This window comes from Ursus americanus, chromosome 31 (genome assembly GCF_024610735.1).
Source record: "Ursus americanus isolate L20-20 chromosome 31, mUrsAme1.1.p, whole genome shotgun sequence".
Classification (NCBI taxonomy): domain Eukaryota; kingdom Metazoa; phylum Chordata; class Mammalia; order Carnivora; family Ursidae; genus Ursus; species Ursus americanus.
The window spans coordinates 13,270,729-13,290,560 of NC_142157.1; the positions used below are offsets into that span (position 1 = coordinate 13,270,729).

The 19,832-nt window shown below is 36.8% G+C and overlaps 1 protein-coding gene across 1 annotated transcript in view; it reads left to right on the forward strand.

Moving 5' to 3' along the window:
- Nucleotides 1–19,832, forward strand: part of MYO3A (myosin IIIA) — a 232,053-nt gene that overhangs the window by 138,347 nt on the left and 73,874 nt on the right. Inside the window, exons 18-20 of the mRNA XM_045775374.2 lie at nucleotides 2,905–3,031; nucleotides 7,015–7,225; nucleotides 9,446–9,593. Coding sequence (XP_045631330.2) covers nucleotides 2,905–3,031; nucleotides 7,015–7,225; nucleotides 9,446–9,593 — 486 coding nt within the window. The remainder of the gene's footprint in view (nucleotides 1–2,904; nucleotides 3,032–7,014; nucleotides 7,226–9,445; nucleotides 9,594–19,832) is intronic.

The following is a 19,832-nucleotide window of genomic DNA, read 5'->3' on the forward strand; positions in this document are numbered from 1 at the left end:
CTTAAGAACAGACAAAGCAATATAGCAGGAGGTGGAGTAGGTAGAGGGGATCGTGAATGTTTTCCAGACTCTGGAGAGCACTTGGAGAATACACTTTTCATACAAGCCACTCTTCTTCCTAAGTGGGAAGGTATAGCACATTCAATGGGCTGGGAGTCAGGATTCAAATCTCAGTTCATTGAAAGTCTGCAGAAAGTTGTGAGATGGCTTTATGCCTTGGTAGTTTTATATGGAAAATGGAAAAATGTTCTTCCACTTATTATTGTTAACCATCAAACAAAAATGTTTTGCACCTCTTGGGGTGACCAGCGTCAGACATGTTTAGTCTTCATACCATGAATAACCCAAGTGCTTGGTGAAGGTCATACCTGTATCTGAGGTCAGGCCCCTTTGAGCCCCATCAGTCTAGCTGCCAAGCCAAAGTGAGCCAGGTCCCTGATTTGCTGTCTTCTGAGCCTCCAACTTTAATCTAAATGAATATTGTAATTATAGGATATCAAGGAGAGCCCCAGTCTAGAAAGATTACACATTTTCATCAACAGTTGAAGAAGAATTGAATTTCGATTGATTCAGCATGTGATTTTCTATAGTGGATCTCTAAATACGGTTAAAATATGACTTTGGAACTTACATATCTGAACTTTCTAGTCCATAATTGACAAACACACAAAGTGTTGAAGGAACATAGTTTTCAACAATCTATTTATGGAGTATTACTGGAGTAGATTATCCATAAGGTCTATAGTTTCCTCAAGAAAAATACAGCAGGATGTCGGATATTGTATTTATTTCTCCACCTGCCATTGAAGCCCATGCTGGTTGCTTCTTTACAAGTTATGCATATTACAAATGGAAATTCCTCACCAGGAGAATTTTCTTTTTTTTTTTTTTTTTAAAGATTTTATTTATTTATTCGACAGGATAGAGACAGCCAGCGAGAGAGGGAACACAAGCAGGGGGAGTGGGAGAGGAAGAAGCAGGCTCATAGCGGAGGAGCCTGATGTGGGGCTCGATCCCATAACGCCGGGATCACGCCCTGAGCCGACAGCAGACGCTTAACCGCTGTGCCACCCAGGTGCCCCGCCAGGAGAATTTTCTTAGAGAAGTGATTCATATCCAGCCCATCAGCATATTTATTGTTCTACTTCCAAATTATGCCCCAGTCCATCTACTGCTTTCCGTCTCCACCGCTTACAGTTCTAGTCCAAGCCACCACCTCTCACTAGCCTCCTGCCCATTCTACTTTTCCATCTGCCCCCAATCCGTTCATTTCCACATCCTGCCAGAGTCATGTTTAAATATAACAACTGCCTGCTTTGTTTTTGTTTTTGTTTTTTGTTTTGTTTTTGCTCTAGTGGCTTTCCGTGGCCATTCAAATGAAACCCAAACTCTTTATGGTGGCCCAATTTGTGTAAAATGAAGTTAAAGTTTAATATTTAAAACAGATCTTCATGCCTACAAATTAACCAATTACCATAGAGAGGGCCTGGCCGGTCTTGCCCATGCTCACCCCCCTGGTTCCTGCCACACCCACATCCCTGCCCCTTACTCACTGTCCTCCAGCCCCACTCTGACCTTCTTTCTGCAAGGCAGGCCCTTGCCCTTGCTGACCCCTCTGCCTGTAGTAGTCTGATTCCAGAAAAGTCCTGATTCTTTTCCTGGCTGACTCCCTTGTCATCCAGGCCTCTGCTTCCCAAAGAATGGCCTTTTCTAACCTCCGCGACTCAAAAGCCCCTCCCTGCCCTTCCCAGTCACTCTCCCTCCTCTGCGTTTTATTTTCTTCACAGCCCATTTTGGTACTGAAAATGTCATGTTTGCCTCTTTGTTTCTTTTCTAATATCTGCCTTCTACTGCCTGAACACCCCAAGGAACACAAATATCTTCGTCCTGCCTCTGCTGAATCCCCCTGTGACTAGAGCAGGGCCTGGCATAAAATATATGTGCATCAGATAAGTGAATACCTAGATAGACACAGATATGTCTATATATTCGTTCAATAAATATATTTATTTTAATGTTTATATATTCATTTAATCTGTATTCATATATGTTATAGATGAATGAATAAATATCCCTGAAGATTTTTTTCATATCCAGTTTATATCATGACTTGGAATGTTGGAGCGGATAGAATAATCATTTCTGATAAGTATAGGAGCTGGGTTAGAATCAAGGCAGCAACATAAGAAAACAATAAAGGATTTTGTCTCCTTCCTATACCTTACTGCACCTTGAACATACTTGGAATGACACCTACAATTACCATAGACTCCTTGGCAAAATGCCTCCAGTGCCTCCAAGAAGAGTTGTTGGTGTGTGTGTGTGTGTGTGTGTGTGTTTCTGAATGTATTTTTGATGTACCTTATTTAAAAGGGTTTTACTACTGTAAACTCTAAGCTGTAGTCCAAAGTTCTTATGCCTATACTTAAATCACGCATATCCTTTGATTTAGGTGCTGGGATCTTTCGATTTCTCTTTCTTAATTCTTGTTTATCCACACATATAATGTCACTTTTAAGATGGTCTCAAGGGAAATGAACATCTGGAAATGACACATTAAGTTCTGAAGTTAAGTTTCCCATAGATAGATTTATCTGTGGCTAAGGAATTTGATTATTTCTACTTCCTCCTAGGGGAGCTCCTCATTTCTATTTTTATTCATATTTGCATTCATAAAATATTTTTTTTCAGCACTCACTGGCTAACAGGCACCATGCTCACCTCTCATATTAAAATAACTAAGGAGACTAAGCCTACTTGGGTCTCATAATCTGACATTATCATCTGCAGGATGACCTTCTTATGCCAGAGCCTTAGGATTCTTCCCCACTATCTCCAGCCATCATCACTGCCTTGCTATACTCCAGGGAAGGGTGATGCTAACATTTTTATGGTGTGTTTCAGCAACTTGGAAGTATATACAGTATATTGGCTGCAATCTTGAATGTTGGCAACATTGAATTTTCTTCTGTGGCAACTGAACACCAGATTGACAAGAGCCACATTTCCAATCATGCAGCTCTGGAGAACTGTGAGTGTTATTATCTTCTGTTCAAAACTGAACTCTTGAAAAATGTCTAATGAAATACTGTAAGTGTCTCATAAAGATAATTTCAAGCAATTGTACTTATCTGGAATACTAAAAAAAACAAAACCCCGATTCAATCTGTGTAAAATGAAGTTTTTAAAGTTCAATATTTAAAACAGATCTTCATGCCTAGAGAACCTTTCTAAAGACCAGGCTTTCGTGACTATTTTAGGAGCTATTTGCATTTCAATGTAAAAACAAAAAAATCACTAAAATTTAGTAAACTGATCTGAAAAGAGTTAAAGTTATTATTTTATGGATTTAGCATCTATATTATATTATAAGTAATAAAGACTTGTATATTTATTTTCATACTGGGTGGCTTTTATACTCACTCATCCTGGGTTGACTGATTTTGCAATCATTTTCTATACAAGAAAACTGCATCATGGTATTTGCTTCAAATCAACTTTTTTCTCGAACTAGCAAAGTTTGATGAACTATTCCAATACCTTAAGGTGTCCCACTGATCTTGTGGTGGCATAGCTATTACAATTTGGAATATACCCTATTTTTTTATTTTTAATATGGGCATATGCCCCTATAGTTCCAGATCTGTTACAAATTTCATTCATAACCAGGGAATCATGATATAAATATTATTTATCTATGTTTTCCTGATTTATACTTAATGAGGAACAGAATGAGATGTTTTAGGGTAATTTCAGGGGACCAGATGCCAACCATCCTGGTCTGGACCTGTCCCCAGATCCCTATCATCTCCATCCCACTATGTCTCTGGGATCAGCTTGGTAATACAGCAGGGCTGAGGTTGGCATGTAATGATTGGCATGGACCTGGGAACCTGTTCTGATTTTTCATATATAAATAAAGTTAATTGGAACAGTAGGTATTAGACTGATTTTATTTATTTATTTATTTATTTATTTATTTATTTATTTATTTTCTGAGGGAGCTCCCTCCAGCCCATGGTGAGCCCATTTTAGCCAATGTGCTGCAGGCTGCATAGATCCCAGGCTGACCCTTTGCTCAGAAAATCTAATATTTTTTGGCACCCATGGGCCAGTAGCTCCAAGCGGATCTGTAGCTCCCAGCTGTCCTCAGTTATCGGAAGTGGAAGGAAAAAACAGAAAATTCCAATGATGAAATCTAATCTCACCATTGATCATAATTAGAAGAGTTATCAGCAATGAATAGAATGATTTACAACAGAGATATGTTGAGATATGTGTAGAAACTACCAAACTAAGAAATGGTTTTGATAATTGAGAACCTTTTTCTGTATAGAAGGAGACAGTCATATGGGTCACAGAAGGTTAATACTAATATGAATACAGTTAAAATTAATTAAAAAGCACTTTCCGGAATAGCCATTCATGGAAAATAGAAATTTTGCTAACTTACTTAAAATAGTTTATAATTAAGTTTGCAAGGATTTATCTTGAAAGCAAGACCGTGTTTCCTGATGATTTTACAGGTGCATTGTTTCAATTAGGCACCAGTTCTGTCTATTCTATTCCATAAATATCTCTCAAATCTGCGCACTTCTCTTTATCCCCATTATCATCATTCTCACTGAAGACACCATCACCTCTCACCTGAGCTAAGTGACCTCTGATTGTTCCTTCTACATCGATTCTTGAACTTTTCCAGGCCTTTCTCCACAATTCATTCAGAAACCACTTAAGCATGTATCAGTGGATTCTCTCAATCTCCCTCTCCCCCAACTTGTTCCTCTCCCTCTCCTCCTTCTATCTCCTTCTATCTATAAACTTAAATTTATTGATTAGTTTCCCATTCCTTCTGGATAAAGATGATCAAACTAGAATTTTGTCTTACAAGGTATTACACTTAGCATTATATTCCTAGGTAGAATGCTTGGCATGTAGTAGACAGTCAATAAATATATGTCAAATGACTGAAAAATGTAGGAATAGAAATAGACATATTAATCAATGAGAGACACTATTCGGAAAAGGATCCAAGTAGAATTGCTGGAAATGTCATTACAAATCACTAGGGAATCAGTGCTATAAGGACAGTGAACTGTCAAGCCATTTGGGGGAGGGGGAGTTCAAATTCTTGTCATAGACCATATACCAAAATAAATTCCAAACCTATATAAATTTAAATCCAAAAAAATCATAAAAGTACAAGACAAAGTGCATTTATATAATTCTGAAATGAGAAAAGAAGGATTTTATGTGCAGAAAAGCAAAAGCAGAAAGGATTTTTTAATGGATATTTGACTACATAAAAATTAAAGACTTTTTCATACTAACTAAAGAAAAATAAATGAAATCACAATACAAGTGGAAAATGAGAGAAAATATTTGCAATGTATATATAAACAACATGTGTGAGCTATAAAGAGCTTTTCTAAGCCGATTAGGAAAGGATAAATATATCAATTGCAAATGACCATTTATAAAATAAAACCACCAATTGCTAATAAAAATATGAAAAGAAGAAAGTATTTAGCTTCACTAGGAGTCAGTTAAAAACAAATTGAAAAACAAAGGCATTTTTTCTGTCAAATTGGTCATTTTCAAAAATCTGTGGTGCCCATGAAATTGCATTGAAATTATTGGTTTTTTTACTTGGCTCATAATAATGTAATTGGTTCAGAGTTTTTGAAGAGCAGCTAAATAGTATCTGTCAGAAGACTTAAATACATTTGTATACTCTGAACCAGTTGCTGAACTTGGGCAATTTATGCTAAGACAATGATACAAAACAGGAGCACAGTTTCATGCTCCAAATATTTATCCCAGCATTCTTTACAATTACAAACATATGAAATGACCTAAACATCCAACAACTTAAAAATTATTGATATATTCTGATATAAAGCAGAATATTTTACAGCAAATTAAAATAATTTACAAGCAATATTTAACAAAATGAGAAATGCTTAAGGTATTTTATTAAGATGAAATGTATGTGCAGCATAGCGGCAGTAAACAGGCCTAAAAGGAAGGTAATTCGGAGTGTTAACTTCAAAGGTAAGATTTCTGCAGTGAGCTTGTGTTACTGCCACGGTCTCAAAAAAATTCTTTTATTTAAGTAAAGTTCAATGATCTTAGCCACAGAGGCAAGAAATCGTTCGTCCCAAATGCTCAAAGTAAATTCAAAATGTTGAAAGTAATTTGAAAGGAGAACAACTGATTTTAAAAAATGGTCTGTGATGTAATAGTTTGGGTTAAAGATGTTTATTATATTCAAAAATGTTTTCTTCATTGAATTTAAATATTATTTATTTAAAATTCCCTGTGATATTTACTTATCGTTAAATATAAAGAAATGTTCCAGGCATCACATTTTAACAAACTTTAGTCATCGAAATGTATAACTGAGAAGTAGAATGATTCAAAAAACATATGTATGAATGTCAAGATAAGGTTCATGCTTTTTTGGTTAAATATTGCAGAAGTTACATAAAATACATTTGTTTGGGTGTATCCCTGAAGTCTAAGTAATCTTACAATTAATTTCTACATTTGAAAATGTGTGTATAATAATGGCATAAAAATTATCCCAAATCTATTCATTATGCTTTTAAATTAATTTAACATAATTCAGTGAAATTATGTTTAGCGTTGTTTACATAATGCTGGCTTGTGCAAATGTTTTTCCCTCTGTCAGCCAGTTCGGTTTGCGTTGTGCCGCATTATACGGCAGCTGACATTTGACCAGTCAAGTAGAGAAAAAAATGATCAAGAAGAGCCGTGGCCACTACTGAATAGTAACTTACTTTTACATTATAAAGTCTTCCCATATTTATTTTATGTCATTTGAAGACGGTAAACTGAGATGTTTTCGTTCTATGGGAAGTTACTCCATTGCTGTAACTTTTGCTTTCTTTCTTTTTTTTTTTTCAATTTAGCTATTTCTTTTTTTTTTTTTATGATATGTTAGTCACCATACAGTACACTTTTTCTAACACATCTGTTAATTTTTTTTAGCTGCTTCTCTGCTTTGCATTCAGGCAGATGAACTACAAGAAGCTCTTACCTCCCACTGTGTGGTTACCAGAGGAGAAACCATCATACGGCCCAATACTGTAGAAAAAGCCACTGATGTCCGAGATGCTATGGCGAAAACTTTATATGGGCGTCTCTTTAGTTGGATAGTCAATCGTATTAACAGCTTACTGAAGCATGGCACGTCACTAAGGTAATTCACTGTCATTTTTCCACTAAAATACATGCCACACCATAATATTATCCAAAATGCTTAAGAGATTGCACATTATTCTTAGCTCTCTATCCCTCAAAATTGCTTCTTGCCTCCCTGCTAAACTCTAGCCTATCTGACTGGGTCTGCAAATCAAAATCCAATTTGCCCATTAGGATTTAATGGTCAAAATACTTTGTATGTTTGTGTGTGACCATCTGTATGATGCCAAGCTTTCAGATGAAAATGGGAACATTTAAGAATTTTCAAGATCTGTATATTCCACAAACAACCTCATTTTGTTAGTTATCATCTGCACGTCTGGCCCCTAAGTGGTACCCACGAAGGTATGACTTCCAAACAGGCAATTGGCAGAAAATCCCACGATAGCCTATTCACTACTTAGTAACTTTCCTTTCCATACACTAAAGGAAGCTGTCCAAATCTTAGATTTTTAAATGTTTTACAGAAGGTTTAAGAAACTAAAATAAGGCCATTCAAAGAGTTTAGTTCAATCTGGAAAGATTTACGTTAAGATTTTGAAGAGCCTGCTTTCTGTGCCAGGCTTTGCTGCTAACTTGTTGGGGAAGTCACTGCATTTCTCTGCATCTTGTCCTCTTCAGCTGTTCAATAAAGGCAAGTCAGTGGTCTTAATTGTTGGTAGGTGTCTTGGAGCCTTTTAAGAATCTCTTGAAAACTATGTTCTTCGCTCCAAAATAAAAAATGGACATATTTCTACATAGTCACCAAAATATGGCACATGACTGTGATTCCAGACCCTTGAAGGCCATTAGCAGATCCCAGTTTAAGAATCCCTGAATGAGGTCATCTCTAAGGTCCGCTTGGCTCTAACACATTATTAGACAAGTTAAATACCTATCTCAGTGGGATCCTGTGGGACAATTTTTTAAAAGAATAATAATTTTGACTAAGCCAGCCTAAATTTATACTTACTCTTCAAAAATAGGAATTTTTCAGAAGTGCTTGGATAGCATTGTTTTTGTTGATCCCGTAACATAGTGTTCTGTAACTTTGCGTTCTGAGTTCAGTCAGTTCTTCCAAATGCAGAGAGCGTCCTTCACTTCCCAGCATGCAGCTGATAGCGGTCATTTCTGATTCACTTCCTCACACAGCACTAAGAGTTAACCTAGGTTATATAAATAGTGAGTACAGAGAGATATTTGTACTCTCTCTCTCTCTTTTTTTTTCCAAGTAGGCTCCATGCTGGACTCGAACTCATGACCCTGAGATCAAGACCCAAGCTGAAATCCAGAGTCTGACACTCAACCAAGGGAGCCACCCAGGCGTGCCTGTTCCTCCTTTTTAAATTTACATGAAAATAACTTTGCAATGCATATATTTCTTGGGGTAGGGCCAAACTTTTGACCAAGTATCTAATTTTTAATGAAGAAAGAGGTAACAATTATGGAGGAGCAGGAAAAACATGCCTTTGGACTATTTAATTATAAAATAGTTATTTAGAGCGCCTGGGTGGCTCAGTTGGTTAAGCATCTGCCTTCCGCTCAGCTCACTTTCCCAGAGTCCTGGGATCAAGCCCCGCATTGGGCTTCCTGTTCAGCCCTCTGACCCTCCCCCCTGCTCAGGCTCTCTCTCTCTCTCTCACTCTCTCTCACATAAATAAATAAAATCTTTTTTAAAAAATAATAAAAAATAAAATAGTATTTCATTGCATTTTCAAGTATTTGATTATAAAATAAATTCAAATATATCTTTCTCCAGGTTACCATTTATCCTATATTAAATAATTATGAATAAATAACTCAAACGTAAATAATGATTCTTTAAAAGAGATAAAATATTTTTAGCAGGATATTTTAATTGTCCTAAAGTGAAAGACTAAAGATACTCTTACACAAAATTTTTGCTTTTCTGATATAGCTTTTATTGAGTGTATTTTTCTGTGCTCTGAGTGCTGGGCAGGTTTTCCCCACAATTTGTGACTTACTTAGGACTATGATCTTGCACCCTTGAACCCACAGGAGAAAGTATAGGAGCTGTTTCTATAGTACAAGGAAAATCATATATCTTTTACATATTTAAATTAATGCTACTTACTTTATATTCCATGGAGAAATTTTTCACTCTCTGTCTTGGTAGTAGTTTCTTAGCTAAATCACAAAAGTATCTTCTGAGATGCCCTACTTTACATTCCCTCTTAAGAAAGTAAGAACTCAAAATAATGCCTCTTTAATTTTTCAGTGGGAACAGTGATGAACTGAGCATTGGCATTCTGGATATATTTGGCTTTGAAAATTTCAAGAAAAATTCCTTTGAGCAGCTGTGCATTAACATTGCAAATGAACAAATTCAGTATTATTTCAATCAACACGTGTTCACATGGGAACAGGTAAGTCAGGGTACTATAATGATGGAGGCATGTGTGTGTGTTGTATGCAGAATTGTACTAATGAAACAGAACTTCAGTCATAGATTTCAAGCCTTAAACATATAGGCAACGGGAAGATTTTCTTTTCTCCATGGCCCATAGTAAAAACAAAAACAAAACCAGAAAGCAAGTATGAATTTAGTGTGTCTCAAAGTGTGATGTTGAATGTCCTCCTTTAAAAATCAATGCACCCTTCTGCAAAACTTAGCAAGTCTGAGCCCTTGTAAACAAAGAAGTTTCCTTTGGAAATTTAAGTAAGCAGATGTATCCAACTGTTTCTCTTTCTGTAGACTGCACAGCTGAAATCCTGTGTGAAATTTAAATATCCATCTGAAATGCATTAAACTCAGAATTCCGGTAGCTAGGCAACAGAACACAAGATAATGGGTTTGATGCAAATGCCACGAAACGGCAATTTTGTCAGGGTACAACGTGTAATTTATGATTCAGCCTCAAAAATCAGAGACTTACTTAAATTGCATTTGGCAAAGCTATAGTATTAAAATTATTCAAACTATTTTATCAAGTCAAAAAGAAGCGGTCATATTTTATATCATTTAGTATTTCATTGGTCTCCCTTTAATAATATGAAATTGTTTTGTGCTTACTGATTAGAACCGAAGTTTTTATTTAAATTTGAGATAAATTAGAGGAACGTAAACCTCTTTCGATTCAAAATATCTACGTTTATGGAGAATTTACTTTAAAATTGCATTATGAAAACACTAGTAGCAAAAGAAAACATTTAGATCTTGATATTTCTTGGGCCGATAAAAGGGATAAAAATGTAAGATCTTATCTGTGTTTGCACAGCTCCCATCTACCCCAGGATCTGTTCCATCAAATAGTCATTCCTTCTCTTCTTTCTCATTCTTTGTCTCTGGCTTTGTCTCTGTCTCGTCTCTCTCCACTCCTCTCTCTCCACTGGTGCTATCCCTCAGTCTAGATAAATAATGAAATCTTTAAAAATTATTAAGAACAAAAGCCCTTCTCCAGCCTGCTTATTGCTTAGCCATGGCCTCTCTCTTCCCTTCACAGCCAAACTTCTTGAAGAATGTTCGGTATTCGTTGCGCGGTATCGACCTCTTCCCCGCTGAGTACAGAGTCTGTAACATCTGGCTCTGACCACCCCCCCCCCCACCATACAGGAATGGGCCTTCCTAATCTCATCAGTCATTATTAGTATCAGAAACATTTTAGTCTCTACATTATCAGCCTTTCTGTAATTTTCAAACCTGTTGACAGATTCGTTTTTCTGGAAAACCCTTGCTTGGGCATCCCAAATACCATCTTTTTGTTACTCTTCCCGTACCGTCCCATAAGTTAGTAGTTCTGAACCCTGGCTGCATATTTGAATGACTTGGGTATCTTTGTAAAATCCCAGTGCCCAGACCCTGTCCCAGACCAGTTAAATCAGATCTCTTGGGATGAGACCCAGGCATCAGTATCTTTTAAAGTTTCCCAATCTATTCCAAGGTACAGCCATGGTTGAGAATTGCTGTCCTAAATGCTAAGTGCCCCAAAGAGTTCTGTCCTCTACACTCTTATACTCACTAGGAAAGATCATCTATTTCCATTATTTCAGTCATGCCCTTCATGCTAGTGATGCTTAAGTCCCCGTCTCCCACCCACCCCTCTTTTTTAATTCCTGACCTCCATTTAAGACAGCTTCCAGAAATTCATCCAGAATTGAACCTGTCATCTTTCTCTCTTATAGTCTTCTTCAGTGAGTGACATGTCTGTCCACCCACTTACTGAAGCCAAAAATGTCATGTTGCATTTCATTTCTCATTACTGAAATCCGGAAAATTCGTGAGACTTGTTCATGTTCCTCCCTCCTGTATGCTCCAGTAAAAATATTTGGTTTATAATTTGCCTCTCTCACTAGGCTGCAAACTCCTTGAGGTCAAGGATTATGTTTTAATTCATTTTGTATCTTCAGAGCCTGACCTATAGAGAGTGCTTGATAAATATTTATTAAATTAATGTCATCTTGCTTTAATGCCTCACAGTGTTCACAGAACCCATTCTAACCAGAGCCTGAAACAAGGAATTTTTGTTTGGACTTTTTTTTTTTATAATAATTTTTTATTATGTTATGTTAGTCACCATACAGTACATCCTTAGTTTTTGATGTAGTGTTCCATGATTCATTATTTATGTATAACACCCAGTGCACCATGCAGTATGTGCCCTCCTTAATACCCATCACCGGCCTATCCCAATCCTCCAACCCCCTCCCCTCTGAAGCCCTCAGTTTGTTTCCCAGAGTCCATAGTCTTTCGTGGTTCATTCCCCTTCTGTTTGGACTTTTTGGTAACGATCTATTAGGATTACCTCTTTCATAGAACCGGCTACATCATCATGTATTTCCTGTGTGATTAGTTAACAGCTCTTGTTGGTAGGTCTCTGTGATTCTTCTCTTTTGGGGGTTGAGGTTAGAACCTGTTTTTTTGGAACTAGCTTTTAAACCAATGTACAGAATTTTCAATAATTATTTGCTTTTCACTTTTTATAGGATGCTATAGTTTACAGTGCACTTTGATTGATAGTCTTGAATTTTATCCGTGATCCTAATGCTTTTAATGCTTTTTGCCTTTGGGCTTGCTTCAAATGAAACTATTCTGAAAGGCTCTTTTAAATATCCTTGAGAGGCTTTCAAGACAAAACAACTCAAAATTGTCCCCAACAAATTAAAATTTCAACTAGAATCCAGGATTATACAAAGCAGTTGGAGGAATTAAGGCCATTCACAATCCTTTCAAGCGCCTTGCTAGGGTAGCAACCCAAGAATCCCTGCTTCATGCACAACATAATCTTACAGGCCAGGCATTGGCAGCTGAGTGATCAGGTTGACGAATGTGTGATCTGCTGGATATGGGATTAGTCAGTGATTCTCTAGATTTTAACATGTGGGTGCACATGTTTGGTTTGGTTTTTTCCCCCCCTACTCTGTCACTTCTCTGTGAATGCAAAAAGTGTAGCTGAGAGATACCAACTATAAGCTGTGTGTATTAGCTGTAGGTAGAGAACATGCTTATCCTGATTTCTATAAATGAGAAACAGCTATCGAGCTAAATCGTTAGTGAAAGCCATGGTCACACTTTCCTTGGTCAAATATAATCATAGGTTGGACCTGAGAGCTTCTTGATTTAATAATGCCATTATTGCTTATCACTAAGACATACTGGTCTCAGTTTCACGGACATGCGAATAATCTGGGCAATCTGAGCAAGACACGAGGCTCAGGCAACACCTTCACGGATGAGACAGCTTCTGGTTCTATTTAAACCAACAAACATTATCTTTACAAGCAGTCCTACAACATTGGGACATAAATAAAGGCTTCCTGAATGGGTTTTCTTATTTAGCCCAAGTTCAACTGATATGTAATATACAGTGAGACACTCCATCCAGCAAAGTTGGTTATGAAGGTATTTTGAATATCATTTTCCTATTACTTTCTTTTTGTTGTTATTGTTAATGTTATCATTGAGTGATTCTGAGCCAGGTGTGCAGGGCCAGCTTTCTGCTATTTTTTTTTTTTTTTTAAGTAGGCTTCATGCCCAGCATGGAGCCCAATACAGGGCTTGAACTCACAACCTTGAGATCAAGATCTGAGCAGAAGTCAAGAGTCAAGACCCTAACTGACTGAGCCACCCAGGCGCCCCCTATTGCTTTCCATTAAAACAATAATCAATAGACTACAGTAAAACATTTTTAGCTAGAGTTTATGGCACTGACTTAATCCATATTTTGCTGGGTGGATAGTTTTAAATAACACATAGCTCCTGAAATTTTTCTGGAGTTTGATGTTCATAATATTTGAAGCTTCCATACTTTTCCAGCGCTAGAAGAACCGTTTTATATATATTGATTTTAACAAAATTTAAAGGGACAATTTATATCTTAAAACAATGGTCTGAAAACTAAATAACAATCACAGTCTCCACCCCTACAAATAGACATTAAGAGTATAGTTTTAATCTTTTAATATTCAAGATTCGAACTCTTCTAAATGAGTTGCAACTGAAAAATGTATCATTTTCCGTCAATTTTATTAATTCCACAAATAAGGTATTCATATGTCAGCCTCCTGTTACATTTGTATTAGTATTATTTTGATGCACACTGTTTACTCCCATATTTTTCAGAAAGCTTTTAGTTAGCATCTCAAAAGACAGCAAACATATAAGCTCATGCCTGATAAGGGAGGCATCTTTTTACAATAGCCTTCACACTGAATCTCCACACTGACTGTGTAGCCAAGATTTTGCTTTTGTTTGGTTGTTTTTGTTTGTTTTCTGGCTTTCTTCCATGTGAGAGCAAGCACAACAGTAATCAAAGTGTGATAGAAGCTTGAAGTTCTCTTCAAGTTAGAGTCATGCTGAGGCTGTGGTAGGTGGGTTTTGTCCTTTCTTTTAATTGAGCACTATGGTGTGATGACTGTGGTGTAGCACATTCAAAAGAAATGAACCCTGTTCCCTAGAAGTTTGTTTCAAATCAAGGAGAATGAACCACCAACCGTTGATGAGTCACCAACGGGCATGAGTTTGAGTTGGAACAAATGCCATTGTTCTCTGGGGCCATTAGGTGTCCTACAAAGCATTATTCTAGAATCTTGAAGATTCGCTCCTCTTGCTTATACTCCTGCTTACATCTTACACCTAAGATAAGCATTCTTATCTGTTCCTACAGCACATCTTTCTGGCTATTAACTGAACTAAAGTTCATTTTTAAAATGAGCTATTAAGATTTGTTCTGTGCAAGGAGAAGCTGTTACATATATCATTTATATGTCCACCCATGGGTTTAGCATTAAAAGTCAGAAGTCATTTTATAAGCAGGAAACCATTTACAGCACATAATGGAAACAGTATCCGCAATTATGGCTCTGGCTTTCCTGGCAGTAAGCAATGTGTATTCATCTCCAGCTGTTTGTAGCCTCAAGTTTGAAGCTTCTGGAATTTTGAATATGGGCTCCAACACATAATTTGTGGCAATTACAAAAAACAAAAATTCATTCATTATACAGTATCTACACTTTCAACTTTTTTTATATTACAAAGTAAAAAGATCAGTCAGCTGATAAAAAAAAATGTGGGTAATTCAAAATAGACCCCTGATAAATGTCTTCAAATTATTTTGCTTGTGAAGTGTGAATTTTTATTTCATATCCAAATTTCTTCCCCATTAAACAAGCCATGTGTGTGCAGTGGTGGTAGCATTTGTCTTATTTTAGTTCTCCAAGTGATAAAGGCCATTTAGAGGCATTTTCTTTAAGCATTAAAACAACCATGCATTTAAGAAACCCTTGAGACAGCAAGGGACGCCTGGGTGGCTCAGTCAGTTAAGCGTCCGACTTCGGCTCAGGTCATGATCTCAGGGTCGTGGGGTCGAGCCCCACGTTGGGCTCTGCGCTCAGCGGAGAGTCTACTTGTCCTTCTCTCTCTCCCTCTGCCCCTAATCCCGCTTGTGCTCTCTCTCTCAAATAAATAAATAAAATCTTTACAAAAAAAAGAAAAGAAACCCTCGATACAACAAATCTTGCTCTTTAAATGCTCAGTCAAGTTTTGGGTTACTGTTTGAGATCACATACGAATGTTCCTTAAACTTCTCACATACTAAGTGAGTTTGGAAGTTGATATCCAAGTGATTGGATATGTGTGGAGCATCCCTATAGCAGCTCCCAGCTGTGAACGTGTGGTCCTCTCCTGCTGGCTCTTGGCAGGCAGCCGCTTGGGCTCCCGTGTCCCCCTCATCCCTTGCCCCACCCCCATGCTACACACTCTGTGTTTCTCTTTTATCAATGAAGTTGGGTCAGCACCTTTAATGTGATGTGGGGATTTGTGGTACTTATTTTGATAATTTAGTATTGTCTTAAAGCATTTTAAAAAATATTTTCATTATGCTATAAAGTAATTTTTTAAAAAATACATAATAGGAAGCATAGATCCATTCAGTGACTCTAATTTTCTTCATGTCAGGTTAGAGCATACTGTTGACAAAACTGAAATAAAATTTTTTGGTAACTACCTCAGTGTGACAGTAGAGGAGAAATATTTTAAGGTGAGAGATTCTGCTATATAAAAAACTACATTTCTGAATTCCTAATTGAAGTTCTTCCTTATCATAAGCCAATACCCATCACCTGTTAGTAGAATATAAATTTGTAAGATCTTTTGTGGTTTTTGAAGAGTTTTCAAGAATAAGTATCATACACAAAAAGTTTTCTAGGTTAAGATGTTCACCTTAACATACATTGTTTCTTTGTTTTTCTGAAAAAGGAAGCTGCTCCAGGAAACACCATTTAGAACATTTTCCTCCAAAGTTCATTAAATATATGTAAAATAAAATAAGTTTGTTTTATTACAAATTACCCAAAATACTTTCTCATTACTTGTCAAATTCTTAATCGATGACCTATGTCTTCCCAAGTTAATGATGATCAACATTCCCTATGGCTTCCTATTAACATTAATGTAAAAGTCAACAGGATCATTGAGATCCGCTTGAGGAAGAAACAGATTTTAAATAATTTTTATTTTACATCAAGAGTTTAGATTTTTACAACATGCATATCACCACCTTGTTTTCTTCATTTTTAGTTTTTACAAATATTTAGCTACTTCAGTGAAATGTTACTACTAAAAATACTATGTATATATAGAAAGAGAGTGAATGATAAAGTAAATGTGGTAAAATACTAGCAGTTGGAGAATTTGGGGAAAGGGCACATGGGAGTTGTTTGTACTATTCTTGCAACTTTTCTTTACCTTTGAACTTATTTCAAAATGGAAGGCTGTACAGTTTCTTTTTTCACTATAATAAAAATACTCAACTCACCTTAAGTAGTGATAGCACCCTGAATCCTAGATTTTCAACCTTTAAAATGTTTTTCCTAGAATGAAGATCATTAGAATAAGTAACTTCTTCTCAGTGGTTTCTTTCCACTGTGGGTAACGTTTCCATACATGTGTACACTCGTATGAGCAGTTGGCGAGTAGGAATTCTTTTACTAAAATAAGATGTCAGGGGATAAATGTGTTTATGTGGCTTCTTTCCCCTTGCACATGTTCTATCAACAGAATGTTTATGCATTCATTCATTAAGTTTCACCACACATTCAGGCAGTTTGGGCATTTTGAAATGTTTGAACCAGAAGAAACCTAAGCAGATCATCTATATGTCACAGATAAAAATGACTCCTTGTGACTTGCTGGAAGTCACAGACTGGTGAAACAGAGCCAGGACCAGAATCTGGATCTTCTGATACCTATCTGGGGTTCTTCTCACAAACAAATAAGCAAAGTTGAGAAGAACCAAAGACCTAACAATACCTCATGTGAAGGAAAGGGTGCTCCATTGATTTGAAAGAAAGGAAAGAGGAAGAGAGGGAGGAAGGAAGGAAGGAAAAGGGGGGGGCAGTCTTTCACATGAAAGGCCAAGGGGGATCCACATAAGGCCAGAAAGGAGGAACCTGGAGAGAACATCAGCACTGGGACAGGCAGCGACTGGGATGGCAGAGACTGGGATGCTGGACGAAGCAGAAACCATCTGAAAAGAAGGATGTAGAACTAACAGATGGAACAACTGAAAAAGAAAATATAACACCAGCAAAGAAATCCTAGGATGTGACCTCAGGGTTAGAATGGAAAGGCAGAAAGACTCTTAGCTCTGTGCTAAAGGACAGGGACTCTTTTTGTCTTAATTTCTACCTTCCCCAGGCCCACCTTCTTCTTCTTCTTTTTTTTTTTTTAAGATTTTATTTATTTATTCGACAGAGAGAGAAACAGCCAGCGAGAGAGGGAACACAAGCAGGGGGAGTGGGAGAGGAAGAAGCAGGCTCCCAGCAGAGGAGCCTGATGTGGGGCTCGATTCCAGAACGCTGGAATCATGCCCTGAGCTGAAGGCAGACGCTTATTAACGACTGAGCCACCCAGGCGCCCCAAAGATTCTAAAATAGCTGAAACTATGGAGCAGTGTCAAACGATATACTCACCTACATGAAAGGGATATGACTTCATTTCACAGGCGTAAGTTCTGTGAAAGACCCCATTGCCCCTGTCGCTACTTATGTCCACCTTTTATAAAAGAAAAATATCATTTGAGCCAAATTCCTTGATTGAAACCCTGGTGATTTCAGGAAAATCTTTTTGAAACTTGATACTCAGATAAAACTATCAAATGGTAGTAGAAAGTATTCTCCCATGGTATAATGATAAGGTGGTGCTTTGGGGGGTTAGGTAGGACCTGTCTGTCTTTTACATGGTGATGTAGGCTGTCTTCACAAATACGTGGAAATTAAACAGTGTATTCCTGAATGACAGTGGGTCAAATGGAAATGAAAAGAAAAAGCTAAGTATCTTGAGACAAATGAAAATGAAAATACCACATACCAAAACATGGGATGCAGCAAAGGCAGTTCTAAAGGGACATTTGTAACAATAAACACGTACATTAAGGGGGAAAAAATCACAAATAAACAAATTTAACTTTATACTTCAGTGAACTAAAAGAAGAAACAAACTAAGCCCAAAGTTAGAAGGAAGGAAATAACAAAGATCAGAGCAGAAATAAATAGAATAAAGACTAAAAGGACAATAGAAAAGAACAATGAAACCAGGAGCTGTGGTTTGTTTTGTTTTGTTTTTTAATAAATAAAATTGACAAACCTTCAGCTAGACTAACCAAGAAAAAAAGAGAGCGGACTGATGTAAATAAAATTAGAAATGAAAAGGACTTTACAACTGATATCACAGAAACACAAAGATCATAAGAGACTACTATGAATAGTTATACACCAACAAATTGGAAAACCTAGAAGAAATGGACAAATTCTTAGAAACATACAACCTACCAAGACTGAATGATGAAGAAATAGAAAATATCATCGATTACTAGTAAAAAGACTGAATCAGTAATCAAAAATCTCCTAACAGAGAGACGTCCAGGACCATATGGTTTCATTGGTATATTCTACCAAACACTTAATTAATAACAATTCTTCTCAAACTCTTTCAAAAAAATAAAAGAGGAGGGAACTTCAAACTTATTTTATGAGGCAAACATTACCCTGATACCAAAACCAGGCAAGGACACTACAAGAAAAGAAAATTACAGACTAATATCCCTGCTGAGCAATAGATGCAAAAATCTTCAACAAAATATTAGCAAACCAAACCTGACAACAATATGTTAAAACTATCCTATACCATAATCAAGTGGGATTTATTACACAAGACCTGAAACTATAAAACTCCTAGAAGAAAACATAAGGGGTAACTCCTTGATATCATTCTTGGCAATAATTTTTTGGATTTGACACCATAAGCAAAGGCAGCAAAAACAAAAATAAACAAGTGGGACTATACCAAACTAAAAAGCTTTCTGCTCAGCAAGGGAAACCATCAACAAAATGAAAAGGCAACCTATGCGATGGGAGAAAATATCTGTCAATCATCTATCTGATAAGGGGTTAATATCCAAAACATAGAACTCCTACAACTCAAGAGAAAAAAAAAAATCTGATTAAAACGTGGGCGAAGGATCTGAACAGACATTTTTCCAAAGACACACAAATGGCTAATAAGTACATGAGAAGGTGCTTGGCATCATTAATCATCAGGAGAATGTAAATCAAAACCACAATGAGCTATCACCTCACACCTGTTAGAATGGCTATCATTAAAAAAGATAATAAGTGTTGGTGAAGGTGTGGACAAAAGGGAATTCTTGTGCATTATTGGTGGGAATATAAATCACTGTAACCACTATGGAAAACAGTATGGAGGCTTCTCAAAAAATTAAAAGTAGAACTGCCATATGATCGAGCAATCCCACTTCTGGGTATATATCCAAAGAAGATTCAAACAAGATTTCTTAAGAGATGTCTGCACTCACACGTTCATTGCAGCATTACGCACAATCGAAACAACAATAGTGCCTGTCAAAAGATGGAATGGATAGAGAATATTATACACACACACACCACACACGCCATGGAATCTATTTAGCCATGAGAAAGAAAGAAATCCTGTTAATTGTGACAACATAGATGGAAACTTGAGGGCATTGTGCTAAGTGAAAATCAGAGACTAGAATGGTGATTCCCAGTGCCTGGGAGCTGCGGGAAATGGGGAGATGTTGGTCAAAGAGTACAGTTCCAGTTTGAAGATGAATAAGTCCTAGGGACCTAAT